A 25,678-nucleotide genomic window follows, 5' to 3' on the forward strand; every position below is an offset into this window, starting at 1 on the left:
AGAAAACATGAAATGCATTTGGCATACGGTCTATTACTGCCTGTAACATTAGTGGGTCCAATCACTATGTTGTGACTGCACACTACTTTCCAAAACAGGATTCAACTGAGAATAATAAAAGGATATAAAGTTGACAGACTCTCTCTCTCCCTCTCTCTCTAACTTCTAAAACTTGGTAAGTCCATGGCTTTAGCAGTGAAGTGATGCTATATGTCTTCTACAATTCTAAACAGGCAGTTGTGAGAAACAGAACATATTACAAGTACTCTATTCAGAAGAATTAGAGCAACACATGTATCAACATTCAGTACGTTAAACCTATTTTGAAGCAGGTGGTACCTGTGGTCTTATTGCATGGCTTGAGATCTTTCTTTTGGGTGTAGGCAACAATTAAAATCGTTCACCCTCTATTGGCTATGTCATGTATTACAATGTTAGGTGACCTCTCAGAAGGAAATGAGTACCAGTGTCCCAGTGTTATCTAGTGCGGTACACAGATGGCACTTGTCATTTGCGGATCTTGTATTCAACCAGGTACACGCAACGTGAGATCTTAATGCAATGCAAGTTATACGGGCGGTCTGTTTAATCCAAAATGGATGGACTTTCACTCATGTTGCCTCTCCAAGTGTCATCCATAGTTTGTGCACACATTTCAGGAAAACAGGTTAATACACAAGGTGAGTTATACAGGGTTGCTGACACATTCATCTCAAGGTGAAGAACAATATCTGGCTAACTCTGCATTGTGGCAGCATAAAGCTACTGCCAGAGCACTGCAAGATGATCTCCAAAGGGCCACTGGAGCAGCTGTGTCTGAGGAGACTGTAATAAACAGGTTACAGTAAATGACCTTATGATCCAGATGTCCTGTTAATATGTGGATACCCCTGGTGAGTGGTATTGCAAGAATGTTGTCCAGGAAATCTACAGCAATCCAAGGTTCTGTGATGTTGTGGGGAGGCTTCAGTGTTGACAGCCATATGGTTCTTGTCACCTTACCACCAAACACTGCATCAAACAGATCTTGTTAGACCATGTGGTGGCTGCTGCATACAATGGTGGTACTATATTCCTTCTAATGCCAGGGCCCATGTGATGGGCATCAGCAGAGATCTCTTATGAAGCATGAACACTGAAGTACTCGAATGGCTGGTGCAGAGTCCCAACCTAAACCCAATTGTGCACATGTGGGTCATGCTTGTCAAATATATTTGTGGTGATCCTGTTCCACCACACATTGTCCAAGAACTCTCATAGGCTCTCACTGAATAATGGGAACAGATACCACAGGGTGACCTCCGTTGTCTCATACAGAGCATGCCATGTAGATGTCAGGCAGTGATAACTGCTCACAGGGGGCACACATGTCATTGAAGCTCTTTAAGTCCACTTTGTTTTTGACACCTTTTGGGTATCTCAGTTCTTTTATGTAAACAATCAAGGAAGTAATGACATTTTGTTGTGCATGTAATTTTTGAAAGATCATGTTACCCTAATTTTTTTGAGCAGTATATATGATGCTCTATTTTAATCTCTTTCTATGTTCATGTGAGAAATGGATGGTATAAACCTTAAAAATTGCTTTCAAAGTTGAGTTCCTATTGATAGACAATGTACCATGTCTATGTAGCAATTCACCAATTTTCAAAATAGTTTAATTTGTATTCCAACTATTGCCTCGCCCTCCTTAATTCCAAGAACTCACAAGTGTAACTCTTACTTTCTCTGTAAGTACAGTGTTCATGTAAGGAAAGCCTAGTTGATGTCCTAGTGAAAACATTCTTTTGTAAGTGAATTCTTATCCATGTAAATCACTATACAAGAAAACTATGCACAGAGAAGCTATTAATTTCTTGATAGCAAAACAATTCACAAATGATTTCTTCTGGATGACCACACAGATACCAATAAGTCAACAACTTTCTTTAATGCAGCACACCTGTCTAGGAATAATTTTGAAATCTTGTTTATGTGCCTATCAACAACTCATCACCTCTACTTTTCATTGAGATGTTACTGTTACCACTAAATTTTTAAGCTCCACCAGAACCTTCCATACTATATTTGTTTAATTTTTGACACATATTAAGTGGAATTACTCAACATTATGCACTTATTGTAAATGTTTCCAAGAATGAAAACAGTCTTTTTCCTAAACCAAACTCACCATGGGTTGTTAATTTTTATCAAATAAAAAATAATTGTATTATGATGTCATCCCATAACTCTAGACTGTTGCAGATCTAGCAGGAGGATGTGGATGTTAAATTAAGAAAAGGTATACCTATGGATAGCAATTTTCCCATGGTGAATTCACACTGGAACTGAAGAAAGACATCAATGTGTATTTGAATATACCTTGGATAATGGTTAAGGACCAACCCCAGTCACTTCGAGTCACAGCATATATAGCTAATTATGTCATCAGGTAAATACATTTATGTTCCACAGTCAGGGTGATCATATTAAAAACTTAAGCTGATATCCTGCCAGAACCATAACAGCTGTGGTATGTCAGTCTGCATTCAATCATTATTTGTTGTGTCGTATATGTAACTGCATAAACAGAATAATAATTTTGTTTAGTGTTTGTCATGTGAAAAAATAAGTTATCTTTGTGATATATGTCTGAATTCTATTTCTTTAATGTGGTCTTTTAAATCTCAGTAAAGGTTTATATCACAGCTAAAGGTCTTTCCCCAGCAGCTACAGCATCTTGGCACCTCATAGTATCTCAGTAACTTGACAAGTGCCTCATATCATTGTGAAAGTTCTCTAAATTGGAATATGAGTATTTCAGTTATCTTCACAGCTGAAATTTGAAGTCCAGTACTAATGTGATTTCATCTCCAATGATGATCATTGCAGCAAGAAAAAAGTGTGTGTGTTTTTGTGTGCAGTCATAGCAACATATGCGACATTCTGGTAACATTTAGAGATAATGATCTACAAGAAAAAGAAATCCCATACGGAAAATAATGCTCAAGCTACACAAAGCACTGCATCTGGTAGACAATGGGCTTTTGAAGCCATTTTTTAGCTGACCTAAAATATGTAGGAAATATATCTGGCATCTGATGAAATGAAAGTAATATAGTGCCATTGGATAGAAAAATGAATTGAGAGTTTGTGTGCCCACATTTAAATTGGGATTGTGAAATATGTATTTTCTCATTTAATACTCATTTGCAGTATAGTTCAGACAATGCCCAACATGAATTTCTTCTTTACACTGTTAATGTTTGTACTGTAACATCCTTGAACATTATGTTTATACAAGTGAACTTATGTTTTTGCACGCATTTGAAACATTGAAACATTGTCTGGTAAAACATTTATTTCACTTTATGTAAAAGTCTCCATTTAAACTCCGTAACTTGAGTACAACATACATATATATATTTATATATATATATTTATATATTATAGAATACATTCTACATTTCACATAAAGATGCATTTGTTGCAAATCTGTAACTTTATTTACAATGCACAAATGTATAAGAAAATATCACCAAACATTTATTAATTATGATAATCCTTTGTACATATTACGTCTCTCATCATGCAGTAGTATATCAGATATTCTTTCAGGATATCTAATCTTTTCTTTATGTGCTGGAGAGAAAAAAAATGCCCATACCACAACAGCTTCACTTATGGGAATTTTCAGATCTTTAGAAAATTTGCTACAATGTCTCTGTCTTCAAATCCTTACAAAATAAGAATTAAGAATACAGGAACATTGTAAGGATATCATATACAGTGTATGACAAGAAGAGCTGAGAAACAATTTGCTATTTTGTAACACTGACTTTTTATATATTCCCAAGTGCGCTGGGTAGTGAGTGAAATTATTAGCTCTTGGACAGTCCAAATAAAATATGCATTTTAATTCATTATCAATATATGAGAGAGATAATGTTGGAAGTTAGAATGAAGTTTCATTTCCAAAACATCACAATTTCAATGGACGCAAATTTAGATCCCACGGAGATTCTGAATTCCATGAAAAATATAAAATCAAAAAACTGCAACAGTGCAATTTAGAAAAGAAACTGCTCTGGCCTATTAACATTACACTAGTATCGCAGTCAGTCACTTGCCACTGGCAATAAAGGAGTGGACGTACAGGATACTGAGCAAATATTTTATCACTGCTGTATTCACAATCTAACAATGATCAGTTTCATTGCACACCCTCTGACACAGCAGAGTATTTACCGGAACTACAAACCATTTACAAAAATGGATAAAAGAAGACATAGTTTAGTGGGGAAATTTTCTATCAGATGGGAGAAACAGAGAGGGGAGGACTGTTACCACATATTTCTGAACTTGGCAAAGCAAAAAATCTCTTTTGAAGCTAAGATGTGAAAAGTAGTTTGGTTGACAAGAGAGAGCCAAAACTAGTGGTTCAGAACCCCTAGCCCTATACAACACAAGTAATTTAAAGAAGAGACATGTAATTTTGTTTTCACATTCTGTATTTTGCTTCCCCTTAAACAAGATTGTGTGTAACTTAAGATGACTCTCACTGCTTTCTCAACTCAGCTTTGGTTACCTTGTAGACTGTGTAAGATTTCCGTTAATACAATAATGATTACTGACTCTCTTTTTATCCATCTTTATTCCGGTTTGTAGTTTCCATTTTGATCTTTTTCATTTAGAATATTAGTGATATTTGTATTCAAAACTAGAAATGTCCTGAATATTTTCACATGTAACAGTATACATGTGCTTGCTAAAAGGAACTATGCAAAATAATTTTTCCTGTGAAGACTTTTATCCACTCCTTGCATCTTTTAAAATTTCAGTAAGAAACATACACAGTGAGACTTAATTCTACAAAACACCGGGTATTAATTATGATGTATGATGTGTTTGAACCATCATATTGGCATATATGTTAAAAAAGGAAAACAAAGAACAACAACAAAGAAAATACGTCAGTTTTCTTAAATAGATCATATTGCAAATTATGGAAAATGTTAAAGGAACAAAAAGTTACGGGGCACGTACTGACATTCCATGTCTTGGCAATAAAGCTTATGACACATACCAAATCTAGCTGAAATTAAATATGTTCTATGAGACTGTGTTAATCAGTGGAGAATCAAACACTGAGTTAACTCATTTCTCTCAGAAGACTTTCTCCACACCAGGAGACAGCTGCACTTATGAGTATCAAACTGTACAGCAATAGCAATCAGCTCTGCCATTTCCCCTCAGACCCTTTAAGCAATTTCAAACTGATGTAACACTGAAACGTACTGTCCAAAAACCTTAAACAGCCAAAACATGTGTTGAACAAGTTTTAAAATATTTGTATAACAGTACTACTGTAAACTGTTAAATACACATCTAATTGATACATTCTTCACATCACACAATCTTTTGATACAACACCGAACATGTAGTTTCAGAAAAAGACATCAAATTACTATAAAGACAGAGTTTTTAAATATTTCAGACAGCACATGAATTAAAAAGATGTATTTATTACCATTCATTATACTATGCATTTAACACAGATGAAACACAGACACATTTAATATTGTTCCACATTTATTTTCAGTATGAAGGAATAAATTAGAAATGATTATGACATCAATTTTTAAATATTATTTCAAATATGTGAAAGTCATCTAGTCTGAGGAAACTGATATTATGCAGCATGGAACGAGTGCTCTCAAAAAATGAAGAAGAAATTTAAGTACAAAAGCTCTAATATTATAGTCATGTCCTGAAAGGCTGCATATTACACAATAATACTTGTCATTGTATACTGGTTGCCTGCAGAACCACTGTGCAATTGAATCGTGAAGATATACATTTATATGTACAGCACACAGATGAGTTTCAAAATCATGACAGTTTACACATAAGCCCCACAGCTGCTGAGACTATACAAATAAATATTTTACACAGCAGTACTTAGTCTGTTGCACACAATAAGCAGAGGTTGCACACACACAGACAGCAGACTTTCTTTTTAGATTTTTTAAAATCTATTCAAAATACATGCACATAGTTATGCTTCAGTCTGTCATTAACATTTATTTAAAAATCACAAATGAAGGTTCATGTGAATTGTTATTTGTGTGATTATGAACATAATAAGATGTTGTTTAACGTATCTTTATATTTTACAGTTCTTAAAGAGTTTCATGAGTATGCCATTGCATGCCATATTTCACTTCACTGCAGAGTATGGAGTGAAGGTAACATATCTCTCAGAGATGCTGAACAAAGAGCTTCATAAATTAATCTTGGAGTACAATTGGACCTCTTCTTGGGTGACAGCATTACTGTCCTAACCAAAGGTGACTCCCTGCACCAAACACTTATAAAAATAGGGTACTTTACACCACCAGCACTGTTCCTGAGATCTTTTCAAAAATAATTACAAACAATTCCTCACTTTTCATTCACTGAAAATATTTGTAGCTATCCTGCATATCATCACAGAAGATGTCCAGCAGAAAAATAATTCCGAATCACATTAAGTTACTCTGTATATACAGTCCAACTGGTCACGCTCCCGTACAGTCAATCTCCACTATGTCCTTGGGAACATCAACAAACTGGTACACGAGTCGCTGGCCATCAACTTTTGCCAGGATGCCCCTCTGGTAATAATACCTGTAAGATAAAAATATGCATTGGTGACGGTTAATATTTCTGTATTATACTGGATAACATATGTAAAACTAATTTACAAACCTTTAAATGTTGGCTTTTAGTAATCTATGTAACACATTTTCCTCTACTTAATTTATTTTGCTAATAATTAGTACAGGCATTCTGCTACAGTAATTTAAGTTACATTACTTTTTGGAAGCTGAAGTTTTATTATAAATATTTCAATTTTCTGAATAACTAACCTCAAGGCTCGCCCCATTGTTTCGTAGTTCATATCAGGCTTGTTCTTGTGTAGCCCCCACAGGCGAGATACAGCCTTGGAGTCAACTAACTTAAACACACCCTTTTCCCTGTTCGTCCACTTAATGTAGCGCGGGCAGTAATCTCGATCTTGGAGCAACTTGAGCAAGAACTCCCACAGGTACGTAGTGGAGCCTGCAAGAAAACCAAATACAGAAAATGTTACTTTCAGTAAATGCATTTGTTGTTTAGTTGGTTTATCAAGACTTGAATGTGAGAAGTGCTTCAGTATAAATATATCTGCATAGATTTCTTTGTAGGTGATAGGACATAAATGACTTTCTTCTTCATTATATCTAAATAAAACCATTTGTCAGTACACAGCTTTTCTGTTAAATGTAAAATACATTAATACATATACTGAAACATTAATAAAGTGAGATTTACAAATCAGTGGACAATGAATGAAACAAAAATTGAAACATCATGTAAATGAACCAAGAGAAACAACAAAATTAGTCATACAAGAAAATCAGGGATGATTTCTGTGTTTCCTTTTACTGCTATAGCCACTTAAATCATGTGTTTGTGCAGAATGATAAATTTTGGTGATGATTCTTTACATATTCTGATTTCATTTCAGAAATGTATTCACTACACCTGTTGGTATATCTTAACTTCTATGATGAGAGTCATCAAATGTTTATACCTAATGCTTACTCAAACACACTCTCTCTCTCTCTCATTTAGAAATTGTTCTCACCTTCACGGCTCTTCCTTTTGACACTTCCTGGCTCAGTGCGAAGTTTCTTGGGCCGTTTCTTCCCTCGACCTTGAAAACTGAGCTCCAACATATAGACATCATCACTCACTGATGAGGACGCAGCCTGTATGACTGAAGTAGGAATAGCTGATGTCACTCCCACAGTCGATGCTGATGGCAGAGGTGGGGTGGCGAACTGTGGGTGCGAGTGGTAGGCTGGCGAAGGGCCAGGTAAATAGCCAGCGTATCCGTCCGCTGTGGAGAAGAAAGACCATGTTGTTATTAATTTGGTATTAGTACATTGTATTATATGTATCACTTGTAAGTGTAAAGTGACTAGAGCTGATGACAACTAAAAGGTTTACAAATTATGCCTCAGAAATTATTATCACAGTTTTTCAGATGTATTTAAAAAGTATTTCTCGTAAATTCAATGTTTCAGCAGACATAGTTACACAGTTTTCATATGATTCACTTTTACATGCCACTGGAACAAATGTTACATGGAGTTATGATTAACAAACTGGTTTTCTCTTTTTGCAGAAACAGAAATTTAGGGTTGCTGTTATTTTCTGTTTTGTACAAACAAGTATAAAATTTTGCACTTACAAAATGGGAAACCATGTTTATTATTATTTTCTGCAAGCTGGAGACTAACAATGGGTAGGGTATTATGAACCTGCCATGGGATGTGGGTGTGCTGTACGGTGGTAGCAGGGTGATATTTTGCACAGAACTGAAGGATGTAAATGCTCATTTGATGACTGGGAACTCCTTCTTCGGAAGTTCAATTATTCCCAGCAGTGTGTTCCAAGTGAAATCAAAAACTCATATTTAAATGTATATATACCTTGGGCCTTGTATTCGAAAATGTGTGTGTGTTGGGCCTGTTTCCTACTACACTGGCAATTAAGAAAAAATAGCTAGGTATTCAACTAGTTGACATTTGAACACTAATCAGAATCGTCGTTAAGTCATAATTACGCATTGTAGTCACATTTCTTATGAGCTGGTTATGTCTTATTTTCTAATTTCTGTTTTTGTATTGTGTGATCGGAACTGGCACACTTGTTAATGCACCGTATTCATCTGCTTAATCGAAAACGCCAATATTTTACTGAGAAATGTTGGCAAAGACAAATGATTTTGTTTTTACTCATCGTTCCTAACATATTGGAACTTGCGTTAATCTTTGTACATCACATTTAACTCTTGACCCTAGAATCTTAAAAATCTTCAAGTCTCAATGAAACATTTCCGTATGTATTTCCTCCTTTTGGACAAAAAAATTACTAAGTCTCAAAAGAAATAAAAGTAATAAGAACGCATAGCTCAAATCAACAAATAGTTTAGCTATCAGCTTTTGCCGTAAAAAGAGAAAAAAATTGAGTTTGTTTTCATACTTTTTTTATAAGCGATATTTTTACACCCCTATGGTTTCTCGTCAGTTGTGGGCTAACAATGTAAAAGGCGCAAACAGCTCTTTTCTGGACAACTGTTGCTTTCGACGTTTGCTTTAATTACATCCTTAGTGGCTCCCGCAACGTCTGAAACACAGCAGGCGAATGCCGCAAGTAGGCGACTCTTGCACACGGCGCGCAGACGAGCAATCCTGACCACACTACAGACGGTCGATAAGATTCGACCTTGAATACGGTCAGTAGCTCCGTCTAGTGCAGTGGGCCGCCACTAGAGGTCCCGCCTGGTGTACATCCTGCTTCAGTTTGATCCTCGGCCCTCTCAAATACGCTTCACATGCAGTTAAAAGAGACGGCAATAAAACTTCCCACAGCGCTCCACTCAGCTGAAAGTACTCCTACGGTATTTATATCGAGTACAGGGAAAATGTGAAAATGAAATTAATATTATATAATTATTGCTCTTTAATTTCAGCAAATTAGCTTGCATATGTTACGCAGTTCCTACGAAAAAATTGAAAGAAAAATAGACACTTTTTCTAGTCACTTACATGTATCTCTGTTACCAGATAATTACTATATTCTTCCGACTAACCTCCTCGCTGAGTCGGCGTAAAACAAAAATCTTGCAGTTAAGTGCATGTAATGTGTCACTCACCAAAAGAATCACTGCAACAATAAAAATTGTTTCCGAAACTTTACCGTGAATGGAATGTTACAGTAGGAGAAAAGTATTAATCTATGTCACCACAAATATATATTTATCCCGTGCGATTTCCATTGTTAAAGATGTTTTTTCTTTTTCTTTCAGGGCCGCCTACAGCTTCATCTGCTTGAAAGTTGCAGTATAAAAAAAAAGTTTCGCTATATGATGCTCCACAGGTATGCAAATACTCTAATTATATATCCCTTTACTTTTCCATTTAATTATTTGTCAAAGCCATCCAATTATGCGTCGGTTAAAGTCCCAAAGAGAGTGCCGTGGCCAGGAGAAGGTGAAGAAAGTGTGACTTCCTGGTCAGCACGGCAGCGAAGAAGATCGAGCTCAAGGCAACGCGTATTAGAGTTTCACTGGGCCCCAAGTAGGTTACCAGCCAGCTCCGCGTTCTCTAACTTTCTAACAGTTTCCTTCGCACGCTTACCTGACTGAGATGTGCAGTTGTCCGATATAGTGCATTTGCATGGTCTTTTAAACTACTGAACACGAGTAAATTAGGCTACCTTAAAGGCACAAGAGAATTAGATCGTTGTAAATGTGGGGGAATCGTCTCTACATCGACAGTACAGCTACCGGTAATTCATTCGGTGATTTCATCCATTTTTGCAAATGCTCTGAGGCTTGGAATATACTGAATTTTATTTAAATCTTAATACGATAAACAAAGGGAATCTTCCAAGTCTTGGTCAAACGACACGTCGAAGAGTTCTTAAAAAGGCACAGGTGTAACTTCCTGCTCAAGCACCAATTACTTAGAAAGCACTGTAATCAAACAAAACGCAGGTGGTTAATTCTTCACGGTGAAAGCTAAACTTTAATGCGAAGCAAACGTTTTCACAAACTAGTACTGAGTAAAATCTGCTTACTGATGCACTGAAATCCTTAGGGAACACCTTTCAGGGCAGTGGGCTGAGATCATCTTTTTGAAGTGTGCTTCGTACTGGCGGAAGTGCGCCGCTATTGGCTGCCGGCTAGAGCCAATGAGCGGAGAGGTCGAACAGGATCCTGCTCTACAGACCTACGTCAAATCATTGGCGAGCAGCTCTTTTGTAGAGTAATTTCGACGGTATATTCTCTGTGTTATTCGCAATTCTAGCAATATCTATCACATTTCTGACAAAACCTTTTTTTATAGCTTCATAAACATCGTTTCATCAGTCGCCTTGAAATTCGCTGGATGGCACACATACTTCGAAGGGGGAAGCAGAGCGAAAGTGATGGTAGCCGGTTCAACGACACACTGACTTTCTGAGCCAGCTGAAGGTCACGGTTATAAATACGGAGCCAAGGCCAAGGCTCTGGCCTTACGTAACACTGTCTTTAGTGCAGATAAATAAAAGTTGCACTAAGCGAAGAAAAATCTTAAAAGATTCCGGCATACCGGTGTGTTCATAAACACAGTTGTATAGACCAAGCCATGCATGATTTTTGCGAATCGAGGTACCATATACCGCACGTAAAAATCTGAATTTACAGAAAAAATATACCAGGCAGATTTATCTACCAGATACAAACTTCTTTTTCATGGTTGACAAATACTAAAAGTGACTAACAAGGCACTCAGTGTGAGTTCGTCATCTTCCAAGGAAAGCTTTAGAACACCAGAATATAATCAGCCTCATATACCCAGAAATCGGTAATGTACTGATTTCCCAAAATTGTCTACTAACCCAGTATACGTTTGATTTAATCCGGTCCTGGTATGTTCGCTAAGCTATCTCATTTTCGAACTTCATCTTGTCTCTCCAAAGGCTCAATAAAAGGTATTCTTTCAGCTACAACAGACGAAAGTCACCATAATTACTGGCCGGCCGGTGTGGCCGTGCGGTTCTAAGCGCTTCAGTTTGGAACCGCGTTACCGCTACGGTCGCAGGTTCGAATCCTGGCTCGGGCATGGATGTGTGTGATGTCCTTAGGTTAGTTAGGTTTAAGTAGTTCTAAATTCTAGGGGACTGACGACCACAGAAGTTAAGTCCCATAGTGCTCAGAGCCATTTGAACCATAATTACTGATTAATAAATAACGCCACTTTGAGATACTAGTACTGAGATTAACACAATAATGAATTGTGAGTTGCGGATGCATCTTGTAACCATCAGAGAGATAATTCTGGACTGTAAATCGGTTAAGTACCGAATATTTTTAAAAAAAGTGGACCATATTCCATTCAACTTCTAGCTTAAAAATAATCATCACAGAGACGATATTCGAGGTTGAGCAGTAAGTACAAGACAAACAGAAACGTACTGAGGACATGTATTTTATCAGACGCAGAGGTAAATGAAGACATGATATGTGACTGGTCAAATTATTTCGCCGTGTGACAGTCACATTAAAAATTAACTATCTGATGACTGGTAAGTCAACAGGGGAAAAAGAGTTAATATCGCGGTTATTCATAAATTTAATTAAAATAAAACTGCAATCGTTACAAAAAGTTGAGATCTCCCAAACTATAATAGGAAACTACTTCGTTGAGAGAGAAAAATCTGAAATAGACCAAATTACTAATATCTTGAATGCGATAAAGAGTTGTTCGAAGAGAAGCGTGTAAGTAGAGCCTATGGCCCAACGACAATTATCTTATTATTATGTGTCCTGTTCATTACTACCGTTTTTTTCTGGCCTGTGAGTCCATTTTTACTTTCAAACAGGCAAAGTGCTCGTGCAAAAAAGAAGTTACGAGCTCTTTTTCAGAGAAAAAGACTAAATTTGCTAGAACATAAATCGACTTCTCCTACAAATATTTGTTTCTTCAAACCCATTCGGACGACGGGGAAGTTTAGAATGTGATTATAGAGGCAAATTTGTGAATATAGCGGCAACTTCACGTATTATAAAAGTAGCAGCCTCCCTTCCTTTATGATATTTGCAGTATCGGTAGGTGGCCGGAAATTGAAAGAGTCACTTTATCCAGGGCAAATTAATCCAAATTTCGAAAACTGGAGTTTACGCACATATGTGGAAACCAATAACTAACCATGATGCCATTACTTCTGTCGCTCCGCAACAGAAATCAGAAACTAAATTACTACCAAGATTCAGCTATCTAAACATAATCCGCATTTTTAAAATGCTGCGTTGTTTCTTGAATTAACGTTGTGGCACTAAAAATTTTGAGCCTTGTTTCCAGGGAATAATCAGCTTCCATTTTCATCTACAGGGAATCGAATGCAAGGAAGGCGTTACAAGTCGATGTTGTTCTCTTTGGTAACATATACTGACATGTGCAGTGCAGTCGCAGGTAGTTGCGCAAATATCCAACCTGTTACACAGCTATAATATTCAGTTCTCAATTTTTTAGAAGAAAAATGGTATGTGATTACATCTTGTATAGAATTGTTGCAACGACGACGAAAGATGACACAATCGAATTTTGAATACTGAACTGGATTAGAATAACTGACGTAAGGGTGGTTCAGATTCGCTTTGAACATCTTCACGACGCTAAAAATCAATTTTCTCACACTAAAATCAATTTTCTCACACTAAGAAAACTACGAAACATGGATCCGAAAGCGGCCACATGTCGTTGGGATGAAAATTACAAGCTAATTTCGGAATGAGACTGCTCAATATCGACTGTTGTGTAGTTCGAATGGGAGATTAAAGATTTTAAGGTGCTCACTTCGAAATTGTTTTTTTAACTACAGTCATCGGAGGTAGACGTAGAATCTTATCGCCAAAGTGCGCCATATATTATCCGACTCATTTATGTTTACAGTTCTTGAGCACATATAGAAGAAACGCACTGTCGTGGTTGTGCTTCTCAAAACACACATGCGGAAATTTGATGGTTACGGGGAAGCGCATATACTGGAAAGGAACTATAAAACAGGTCGCTATTTCTCGTAGTGGGACATTTCTCTGGCGCGGGAAACCTGCAACGAGGGGACCAATCTGCGTTCGGATACAGAATGTTAATACGGCCCCTTTGCGCTACAGGTACGAGAAAGCACTCTCTACGTTAGGGAGACGTGCCTGCAAAAGATGGAGATTGAATTGTACTAGAATAGTGATACTATGGACAAATTTAATGGCGAATTTACAGCAAGGTATCTACAACCTTGTAGAGAGTCCCTAAACTACACCACCAGTTACGAGGTATTCGGAATAGTTACTTTGAGAATTACAGTGTCCGGTGACACAGGAATCACTCTTGTGCTAACAACACTACGGTGTGAATTACATCGAAAACTTTACGGCCGTAACAGTAAAAAATGTCATCGGTCCTTACTGAGGAATGCTGACAACAATTCAGCTGTCTAAACATAATCGACATTTTTAAAATGCTGTATGTTCTCTTGGCTTAACTTCCTGACAGTAAGAAATTTTGAGTCTCGTTGCACTTCATTGTCGTTTTATCATTGTACTGTAAAATTTATCGACAGTGAGGTCGCTGAGAAGGGAGAATAACTTACGTTTGACGTGTTACAGAATAATTCAGGCATTCTCAAGATGCCAAAACGGACAGTTAGATCAAGATCCGCAGTCTTTTATACCAACCATTTACCCAGTTCTTCCCGACGAAAATGCTAATGTATCTTCAAAGAGCATCCCAAGTTGCATGACAGGATCTCGGCATCGCTATCCTCTAAAAATCTGAATGTAAACTGAACGTTTGATTTATAGCCTCCGCACCTCAGAAACGTTCGATTTAAATATTCCAATCTCACGCATCGTTAATAAGGAAAATATTTTATACATAGATGCAGGCGCAAAACAATTGGTGGTGACAGCAGTCTATGTTCTTAAGACAATGAAAACTGTTCCAGTTACCTCTTTATGGCAAACCCGAGGGATATGACAAATAATGCTATTACAGAAAAATAATTAAAATAAAAATAAATTTTTAATGAACTACATTTTTAATTAATCGGACTTAGGAGTATAAAATAATTTCTCATAGCCCCATAATGATTCCAAAACCCATACAGATAGTTATGAAAATTTATGCTTGTGAGGATTTTAATAGCTATGGCAATACTTGTAAGATTTATAACTAAGACATGCGGCACTTGCAGTAGATAATTTATGCACAAATAGTTCATTTCCTAAATATTACCTATTGCATGTGCCCACGTTTCTCGTTATGCCTATTAAAAATTCACAAGCGCAAGTTTTCAGGACCAGTTCAAATGGCTCTGAGCACTATGGGACTTAACATCTTAGGTTATCAGTCCCCTAGAACTTAGAACTACTTAAACCTAACTAACCTAAGGCCATTACCCACATCCATGCCCGAGGCAGGATTCGAACCTGCGACCGTAGCAGTCCCGCGGTTCCGGACTGCAGCGCCTAGAACCGCACGGCCACCGCGGCCAGCAGTTTTCAGGACTACCTCTATGGCGTTAAGAATCTGTACAGGACTAGGAGAAGTTATTTTATACTTTTTAGTCTGATTTAAAAACGTGTTATATTACAAATTTCGTTTTATTTAAGTAATTATTTTCTGCTTTTCAGTCTTGTGTATGTGAATTTCTCAATGGATTTTAAACACTGTGATGCGATTATATTTTTTATATAAATAATTCTTCATCCTACACTAGCTTTTTACCCATGGCTTCAGCTGTGCACACATATGTCACATGTATTGTACACATCTCCTCTCCCCTCTCTCTACCCAGTGCCCGTCCGCTCGCATACCGCCACGAACGCATTACGATACTACCCGCACAACACGCCGGTCGTGCAGTGGAGCCGAGTTGTCATGCATTACCAGCCTTTCTCGCCACCAAATCCACCCCTACTGATTTCAATTCTTTACCTTATCGGAAGGTCAGTTTAAAATCGATTGCAAAATCTGTAACGAACTGACAGACAAGAAAGTGACCGAATAAAAACGTATTTGAAATAGGTTCTTTTGCAAAGCGGAATTTTCGAGACACTGTCGTAATACATGCTAGCGTTGATAGGAAGGGTATGTGTGTTTGCGGGGGGAGGAAGGGAGACGAGAGGCAACTACTCACCAGGACTCCTTGCGGGGTAGTGGTGGTGCGGTGGCGGCGGAGGCGGTGGCCTGTGCGCCGGCTGGTAGTACGGCGCCAGGAAGCCGTGCGGGTGTGCGTGCGCGTGCGCGTGGGCGTGTGCATGCGCATAGGCAGGGCCGGGGCTCTCCGGCGTCCTCGCCGGACCTGCAACACCACAAACAACACTGTACGGAGGGCCAACATTTATCACATCTTTTCAAATAACATGACTTTACGGTTTGGGAATCCACAGCTTAGATACATGTTAAATTTTTTATTAAACCTATTAAAAACTTCTAAAAAAACTTTTTGATAGCAGCATTAGCTGTTAGCAATTCCTTTATTACAGAATCAAACACAGCCGGTTTCGTGTTATTTAATCAGATCCTCAGCTGTAAACATGTAACTACTTTAATACTGGTTCCTTAAAATACTCGGTTTCCCAACTAGCAGATGGGGTTCGAATTGCCAGAATGAGCTACATTGGACGGTTAAAAGATGAAACATCAAAAATTCCTATGGGTAGCAGGCATAGGCAGTGTACAGGAGGACTGTGAGCCGTGGTGTGGACCAGTCATGAAAAACCAACACACGCTCGCAAAAGCCACATGGTGGGTATGTAACTATGCCCGAAGCAGAAAGGCCAGGCCACCTAGCAGCCAAATTGACGTCAACTGGGCTGCTCCGCACCCCCAGCTCACAGTGCTCATGTACACCGCCTGCATATGGTACCCATTGGAATTTTTGATGTTTCATCTCGTAACTGTCCAATTTAGGTGGATCTGGCAATTGGAATACCATCCGTAGTATTTTAACGAACCAATTTTAAGTTACACTACTGGCCATTAAAATTGCTACACCACGAAGATGACGTGAAAGATGCTGTGAAATGCAAATGATCAGCTTTTCAGAGCATTCACACAAGGTTGGCGCCGGTGGCGACACCCCCAACGTGCTGACATGAGGAAACTTTCCAACCGATTTCTCATACACAAACAGCAGTTGACCGGCGTTGCCTGGTGAAACGTTGTTGTGATGCCTCGTGTAAGGAGGAGAAATGCGTACCATCACGTTTCCGACTTTGATAAAGGTCGAAATGTAGCCTATCGTATCGCGACATTGCTGCTCGCGTTGGTCGAGATCCAATGACTGTTAGCAGAATATGGAATCGGTGGGTTCAGGAGGGTAATACGGAACGCCATGCTGGATCCCAACGGCCTCGTATCACTAGCAGTCGAGTTGACAGGCATCTTATCTGCATGGCTGTAACGGATCGTGCAGCCACGTCTCGATCCCTGAGTCAACAGATGGGGACGTTAGCAAGACAACAATCATCTTCACAAACAGTTCGACGACGTTTGCAGCAGCATGGACTATCAGCTCCGAGACCATGGCTGCAGTTACCCTTGACGCTGCATCACAGGCAGGAGCGCCTGCGATGGTGTACTCAACGACGAACCTGGGTGCACGATGGCAAAACGTCATTTTTGGATGAATCCAGGTTCTGTTTACAGCATCATGATGGTCGCATCCGTGTTTCGCGACATCGCGGTGAACGCACATTGGAAGCGTGTATTCGTCATCGCCATACTGGCGTATCACCCGGCGTGATGGTATGGGGTGCCATTGGTTACACGTCTCGGTCACCTCTTGTTCGCATTGACGGCACTTTGAACAGTGGACGTTACATTTCAGATGCGTTACGACACGTGGCTCTACCCTTCATTCGATCCCTGCGAAACCCTACATTTCAGCAGGATAATGCACGGCTACATGTTGCAGGTCCTGTACGGGCCTTTCTGGATACAGAAAATGTTCGACTGCTGCCCTGGCCGGCACATTCTCCAGATCTCTATCCAATTGAAAACGTCTGGTCAATGGTGGCCGAGCGACTGGCTCGTCACAATACGCCAGTCACTACTCTTGATGAACTGTGGTATCGTGTTGAAGCTGCATGGGCAGCTGTACCTGTACACGCCATCCAAGCTCTGTTTGACTCAATTCCCAGGCGTATCAAGGCCGTTATTACGGCCAGAGGTGGTTGTTATGGGTACTGATTTCTCAGGATCTATGCACCCAAATTGTGTTAAAATGTAATCACATATCAGTTCTAGTATAATATATGTGTCCAATGAATACCCGTTTACCATCTGCATTTCTTTTTGGTGTAGCAGTTTTAATGGTCAGTAGTGTAGTTGTATTTATGCACTCGAGAATGGGATTAAATCGTCGCGAAACCGCTTGTGTGTGATGTTTCGGAGCTGTTTGCATCAACAGTGGAAAGCTGACAACTGCGTTTGTGATGTGGTGGAATTAATAATCAAAGCTAACAAATGAAATAATCCCGTTCACATAATGTGGATAAAGGGGCATTCAGGTATTCTACATAATGAAGTTGTAGATGGTCCTGCAAAAGATAGCGTCAAAGAAGTGGACGCGCTGCTTGCACAGCATCCATATTCTGAGTTTCTCCACGTGTCCAGAAAAGAGGCCTACGATCAATGGGAACTATCGCAGAAGAAAAAGGGCTTTTTGTTCGCTTCAGTCCAACGTACTATACCGATAAAACCGTGGTATAGTCAGAAAAATCTCCTGAGGAGATATGTGGCAGCAGTTGTTAGAATTAAGTTGGGACAGCATGGTTTCCCTGCACACGTCTATGGGCTTGGAATAACAGACTGTCCCACATACAGCGAACATCCAAGCGACGATGGAGATCTCAATCATATCACTTTTGGGTGTACTAAATACGCTCCACATCAAAATAAACTGTGGGAAAACCTCGCAAAAATGACGATTCCTTCGCCAACAATTATTAAAATTCTAATGAGGCAGAATAACTTCAAAATTAACATTTTAATTAGGGTTTTACCTACAAGAAGCGGATACAAAGCTCTGACATATCAAGTAATGAAATTATAATTTTACATATGTATAAAATAGCTGTGTACATAAAATTTAACTGTAGTCGCTAACCTAAGCAACTGTAATGGATGTACTGTTTCGTGAAAAAGCCAATAAAATTAAATAAATAAAAATAATACTATTACTGGTCGTACCTATTAAGCAAAAATGCGTCCCACGTTAGACCGTAGTATCTTAGGTCGCATTTACACGATCGACTTTCTTGTCGCAATACTGACTACTCGCTACTCGAACAAATGAGTCTACTGCAGCGCGCCTGGCGTTTTATTCCTGGACTGAGTCTCTCTCAAGTGGTCGTTTTCGTTTACACATACGCGCCAAAACTGCTTGTGTTGTGTGACAGCCGCCTGCTGTGCAGTTCAGCTCCAGAATGATCAAAGTGAGATTATGTGAGACTATCCTTTTTGCGAAGAAAATCGGAACATTGTAATAAAATGCCGGAACAATCAATGACAATAGAGTTTATTAACGACCAAAGCAAAATTCATAGAGGATATTCGTGTGAAAGATCGCGTGGTAAATTCTCATCATTCCTGAGAACTGAAAGAATAGGATAAGTATCGTCCAAACTTTTCAAAACATGCATGAGACACTGCTAAGAGGTTTGGAATTTAATCTGGAAAACTGGCGCAGAGACTGATTAGGAACGTCGCGCCGCCACCTATGCTTCCCTTGCCGGACAAACACAGACAGTGAAAATTTTCCACCACCAGGATTCGAACCGGCTTTCCTCCGAGTAAAGAGACATCACACTGACGTGCGTTAGCGACCTTTTTTTCTGTAATCTCATTCTGTTCGTTACATCTGCTGGGGGCGGTTGTCGCAAGACATCCGTTTCAGTTCGTCGTTGATCCATTAACTCAGTTTTTTTTTTTTTTACACTCCTGGAAATTGAAATAAGAACACCGTGAATTCATTGTCCCAGGAAGGGGAAACTTTATTGACACATTCCTGGGGTCAGATACATCACATGATCACACTGACAGAACCACAGGCACATAGACACAGGCAACAGAGCATGCACAATGTCGGCACTAGTACAGTGTATATCCACCTTTCGCAGCAATGCAGGCTGCTATTCTCCCATGGAGACGATCGTAGAGATGCTGGATGTAGTCCTGTGGAACGGCTTGCCATGCCATTTCCACCTGGCGCCTCAGTTGGACCAGCGTTCGTGCTGGACGTGCAGACCGCGTGAGACGACGCTTCATCCAGTCCCAAACATGCTCAATGGGGGACAGATCCGGAGATCTTGCTGGCCAGGGTAGTTGACTTACGCCTTCTAGAGCACGTTGGGTGGCACGGGATACATGCGGACGTGCATTGTCCTGTTGGAACAGCAAGTTCCCTTGCCGGTCTAGGAATGGTAGAACGATGGGTTCGATGACGGTTTGGATGTACCGTGCACTATTCAGTGTCCCCTCGACGATCACCAGTGGTGTACGGCCAGTGTAGGAGATCGCTCCCCACACCATGATGCCGGGTGTTGGCCCTGTGTGCCTCGGTCGTATGCAGTCCTGATTGTGGCGCTCACCTGCACGGCGCCAAACACGCATACGACCATCATTGGCACCAAGGCAGAAGCGACTCTCATCGCTGAAGACGACACGTCTCCATTCGTCCCTCCATTCACGCCTGTCGCGACACCACTGGAGGCGGGCTGCACGATGTTGGGGCGTGAGCGGAAGACGGCCTAACGGTGTGCGGGACCGTAGCCCAGCTTCATGGAGACGGTTGCGAATGGTCCTCGCCGATACCCCAGGAGCAACAGTGTCCCTAATCTGCTGGGAAGTGGCGGTGCGGTCCCCTACGGCACTGCGTAGGATCCTACGGTCTTGGCGTGCATCCGTGCGTCGCTGCGGTCCGGTCCCAGGTCGACGGGCACGTGCATCTTCCGCCGACCACTGGCGACAACATCGATGTACTGTGGAGACCTCACGCCCCACGTGTTGAGCAATTCGGCGGTACGTCCACCCGGCCTCCCGCATGCCCACTATACGCCCTCGCTCAAAGTCCGTCAACTGCACATACGGTTCACGTCCACGCTGTCGCGGCATGCTACCAGTGTTAAAGACTGCGATGGAGCTCCGTATGCCACGGCAAACTGGCTGACACTGACGGCGGCGGTGCACAAATGTTGCGCAGCTAGCGCCATTCGACGGCCAACACCGCGGTTCCTGGTGTGTCAGCTGTGCCGTGCGTGTGATCATTGCTTGTACAGCCCTCTCGCAGTGTCCGGAGCAAGTATGGTGGGTCTGACACACCGGTGTCAATGTGTTCTTTTTTCCATTTCCAGGAGTGTATTACGGAGGGCAGCTAACCCTCTGACCGAACACGCTGAGTTACCGTGCCGGCATCGACCTCGGCTACGGAAGAGGGTTATATGCAACGTTTTAATATAATCATAATAATTTGTGGAGATCAGTGGCTAAAATAGAGGGCCTGCTTTTTGGAGGAAGGGGAGAGGGGTGGGGGGAGGGGGAGTGTCATGACTCCGCGCCTGCCACACACTATGATCAACATTCACATAAAAGTGTTTCGGTTTCATGTGCGGTAGTGAAAACAAAAGCACTGAATTATGTGAGGGGTAGTCACAAAGTTTTAATTATCAAAGCTAAAAAATAAAGTTATGTAGTTCATTCTTTGTTGTTCGCGGGTACGTATCTACAGTGTTGGTACATACTGAAATCCCCGTGCCACAGTACCGTATCTCGCAGCTAGAGTTCCCGATGCCGCAGTTCAGTGACGGAGTTAAGTATCGTGCGGTAGTTCGTTTTCATCAGCAGCGGAAATATTATAGCTGCGTCAGGCCAGTCTAAACGGCTAAAGATGTGAGAAATTCGAAGGATTTGGGAGGGAAACAGCAGACCCTAGAGAGTTATTCATTTACTGCGGAAACAGGCTAAAAGCCACGGTCGGTCACAGTAGAAGGCGTCCCGGAACCTGGATTAGATGCGCGCCCGGAAAGCACTTGGTAGCTCCGCGGCCACGCTCGATGCACAGCGTAGAGGAAACAGTCGGCGGTGACGCAGAGGTCGCCGTCGCAGTGAAACGGTGAGCGGAGGAAGATTCCGATGGACAGGAAGCGACGGAACGATGTCAGCTTTCGTGCGCGGCCCTAAGTAGCACGGGAAAGTGAGCCGGCAGTCGCCGTAGCTAGTGCCCAGCTGCACGTAAGCCATGCATTTCCCCCATAAACGCCCCCCAGTTTCCTGATACCGCACCTCACTCTGTGAAAGACATAAAGAGCATTTCTTTCCCCATCACCACCTCGTAACCTCATTTACATTTTTGACGCTTTTTTGTAAAATCCAGTTTACTGGAACAGAGTTACAAATCAAATGAACTCTCCGTCGCTGTTCGTTAGAACACAAGAATATAAAATAATAAACATTTCCCTGAAGTTCCACAATATGCTATTTATTTCATCATGAACAGGCTTTCGGCATCGTCAGGTGAGAAGTGAATGTCGCACCCAAAAATAAATGGTGTGCAACTTTCTCAGACAGTACTGATACAGATGCAGAAAATACGTACTACAACGATAAGATACAGAGTATTTACGAACACAACTTTCTTTTTCTAATCTGTTAAATTAAATTTCAGTTATACAGACTCTAGATTACAATAGTGAATTCAACTTTATTTTCCATCTTTTTTAAATAAAATGTTTTCCATATAAAGTTAAACTCAAATTTTCATTTTTATTAAACGTTACAATTCCTGCGCAAATTTAAGTAATACTTTCATTTGTAAACACTCTGCATTTATATCTTCTGTATCAGAAACGTCTACGTAATTCGTACGTCATTTTATCCTTGGTTGCGACATTCAGTTGTCACTTGACAATGGCCTGAGAAGCCGAAAGCCGGCTCGTTTAGCAAATAAACAACGTATTGTGGAATACAAGGAGAGCGTTTCCTACTAAATATTAATTACGTATTACTTCCTTACAGCCCGTACCTAACAACTTCACCGAAAAATATACCCCGGTGAATCGCGTCAATCTTCCCCTGTGGTGACTCTACAGAACTTACCACCACATCGCGAAGGGAAGCAAGTCATTCCAAACACGCGCCGGGTATTATCATTCGCTGTGGTACAGGAGCGATAGAGGAAGTGAGGCATGGCCAAAGCGTTCCCAGTTCGGTTGCGGCAGCATTGTGAGTCACGTCCACAGCCGACACGTATGGCACGCTTCCTCCTCCTCCTCCTCCTCCCATACCGCCTCCTCGTGACTTCTGCGGTACTGCATTGCCCGAGAGCTCAAAAAATTGTTTTTCTTTTGTTATTGCAGAAGGCAGGGAGATTTGACTAGGTAAACACGACAGAGTGACTACTTGCCAATGATAAGAAACATGCCTTTACTTCGGACGCATTAACCTACATATCTTGCTTAACAGAGCATATTACTGTAGAGGCCCCTGCAAACGATCAAACAATGCGTCAAACTTCACTAGCCTGTCAAATTATTTGGCGGCCTGTCGGCTTTGTCTGTCATGTCTGTCAAACACAGACTGGGTTTAACGTATTTAAGAGAAATGTTGACTGATGGCCGATTTGACAAGCTAAAGAGCGTTGTTTTTGTTGATGTTTCACCCCGCACGTTTAGCGAGAAAGAGTTTTTCTCACAATATCGCGCGACACCACGATTGTGGAAACTGCGATCGAAAGAGTATATAGTAAAAACAAAGGAGCCCTGGTAATTAGCAAAATGGTAAAAGTGTTGCATCATTCCGAGCCATATATTACGCAGGGAGACGTTAAGAAGAAGAAGAAAAAAACGTTCTATACACAACATACAAACGTGAACGCATTAAAATAACAAAATCGAAGCTCTCCGGTTCTTCCACGATCAATGTATATGTTCCCACGTTGTGGTATTTTAGTGAATTTCCATCAGATTTGCAATGGTATATTTATCCCTCAATTTCTACCACTCCCAGGACAAGTATCTTGCTTCCTCTTTCTTCTGTATACGCAGCGCTAATGTCAATGCAAGAAATATTTTGTATGCGTTGGTAGCCTTTTCCACTAGCGTCAAAATACTTCGCGGTAGCGGCTTCAAAACATAGATTAAATTTGACAAACTTTGCTGGTTCGTCTGCGTGCTTGTTTGACAAACTCGTGGATAGGAAACAGCGAATTTGACAAACAAGTTTGATCGTTTACAGGGGCCTCAAAAGCATTTCTGGTTTCGGCGCTCTTACGCAGGAGTAATGACAGTTTGTCTGTGTTTCGCCAGGTACGTTTCACGCGCGCAAGGAGTACGGGAGAGATGAAGGAAGAGGGGTCGGCTTGTTTCCGGAAGCGCGGGTGGCGAGAGAGCTATGTGGGGCAGGGGCTGTCGACTGCCGCAGCCGCTGCTCGCCGCCGCCACCAAGAACAAACACGGCGCGCTCAACAGGTGACACCGGCCGATGGCGACGACGGCTCCTCACGCACTTCTCCCCGTCTTACTCCGCTTCCGATCGGGTCTTGAAACGGCACCTAGAACGTTCTTAATAGACTACCTATTTTCTCATGTGTCTCATTTTTTTCAGTGATGAGGTGAGCACCATAACTCTGTGATACATCTGCTCCATTTTTTGGATACAAATAAGTTATGTACAGAAACCAGATGGCAATTATAAGAGTCGAGGGGTATGAAAGGGAAGCAGTGGCTGGGAAGGGAGTGAGACAGGGTTGTAGCCCATCCCCGATGTTATTCAATCTGTATACTGAGCAAGCAGTAAGGGACACAAAAGAAAAGTTCGGAGTAGGTATTAAAGTCCATGGAGAAGAAATAAAAACTTTGAGGTTTGCCGATGACACTGTAATTCTGTCAGAGACAGCAAAGGACCTTGAAGAGCAGTTGAACGGAATGGACAGTGTCTTGAAAGGAGGGTATAAGATGAACATCAACAAAAGCAAAACGAGGATAATGGAATGTAGTCGAATTAAGTCGGATGATGCTGAGGGAATTAGATTAGGAAATGAGACACTTAAAGCAGTGAAGGAGTTTTGCTATTTGGGGAGCAAAATAACTGATGATGGTCGAAGTAGAGAGGATATAAAATGTAGACTGGCAATGGCAAGGAAAGCGTTTCTGAAGAAGAAAAATTTGTTAACATCGAGTATAGATTTAAATGTCAGGAAGTCGTTTCTGAAAGTATTTGTATGGAGTGTAGCCATGTATGGAAGTGAAACGTGGACGATAAATAGTTTAGACAAGAAGAGAATAGAAGCTTTCGAAATGTGGTGCTACAGAAGAATGCTGAAGATTAGATGGGTAGATCACATAACTAATGAGGAGGTATTGAATAGAATTGGGGAAAAGAGGAACTTGTGGCACAACTTGACTAGAAAAAGTGATCGGTTGGTAGGACATGTTCTAAGGCATCAAGGGATCACCAATTTAGTATTGGAGGGCAGTGTGGAGGGTAAAAATTGTACAGGGAGACCAAAAGATTAACACACTAAGCAGATTCAGAAGGATGTAGGCTGCAGTAGGTACTGGGAGATGAAGAAGCTTGCACAGGATAGAGTAGCATGGAGAGCTGCATCAAACCAGTCTCAGGACTGAAGACCACAACAACAACAACAACATGTACTAAAAGAGATACATTTTTTATCGTCCTGGCAAATGTGACAGTTGACACTTAAAGCGTTTGACATTACGACTCTTCGACTCTACTTGCAGGATTAAGTCGCGTTGTTTTTTGTGGCATACTGGAAACAGGATATTACCGGCAAGGATATCGCGACCTGGTCTCTGCTTTCATCTACGCTTACGTTGCGACCTGTTTTCTCGAGATTTTATTTTGGCAGTACCTACAAGTGTAGATCGCAAGCCCCCTTCAGGTGTGTGTTGGTGGTTAGTTCTCGAACTACTACAATTTCCTCTCGTCCTTCTTACACAAGCGAATGAAGAATGGGAAGACCGACTGTCAGCTATGGATAAGTTATAATTTCTCGTTATGGTCATTTCGCGAGACACACAGGGTGATTCCGTGAT

The 25,678-nt window shown here is 40.8% G+C and overlaps 1 protein-coding gene across 1 annotated transcript in view; it reads right to left on the reverse strand.

Moving 5' to 3' along the window:
* Positions 1 to 3,341: 3,341 nt before the first annotated feature.
* Positions 3,342 to 25,678, reverse strand: part of LOC124721293 (ecdysone-induced protein 74EF-like) — a 99,223-nt gene continuing 76,886 nt past the window's right edge. Inside the window, exons 4-7 of the mRNA XM_047246201.1 lie at positions 15,757 to 15,921; positions 7,652 to 7,906; positions 6,891 to 7,083; positions 3,342 to 6,648 (exon numbers count right to left, since the gene is read on the reverse strand). Coding sequence (XP_047102157.1) covers positions 6,540 to 6,648; positions 6,891 to 7,083; positions 7,652 to 7,906; positions 15,757 to 15,921 — 722 coding nt within the window. The 3' untranslated portion in view covers positions 3,342 to 6,539. The remainder of the gene's footprint in view (positions 6,649 to 6,890; positions 7,084 to 7,651; positions 7,907 to 15,756; positions 15,922 to 25,678) is intronic.

The sequence above is a fragment of the Schistocerca piceifrons genome, chromosome X, assembly GCF_021461385.2.
Source record: "Schistocerca piceifrons isolate TAMUIC-IGC-003096 chromosome X, iqSchPice1.1, whole genome shotgun sequence".
NCBI lineage: Eukaryota > Metazoa > Arthropoda > Insecta > Orthoptera > Acrididae > Schistocerca > Schistocerca piceifrons.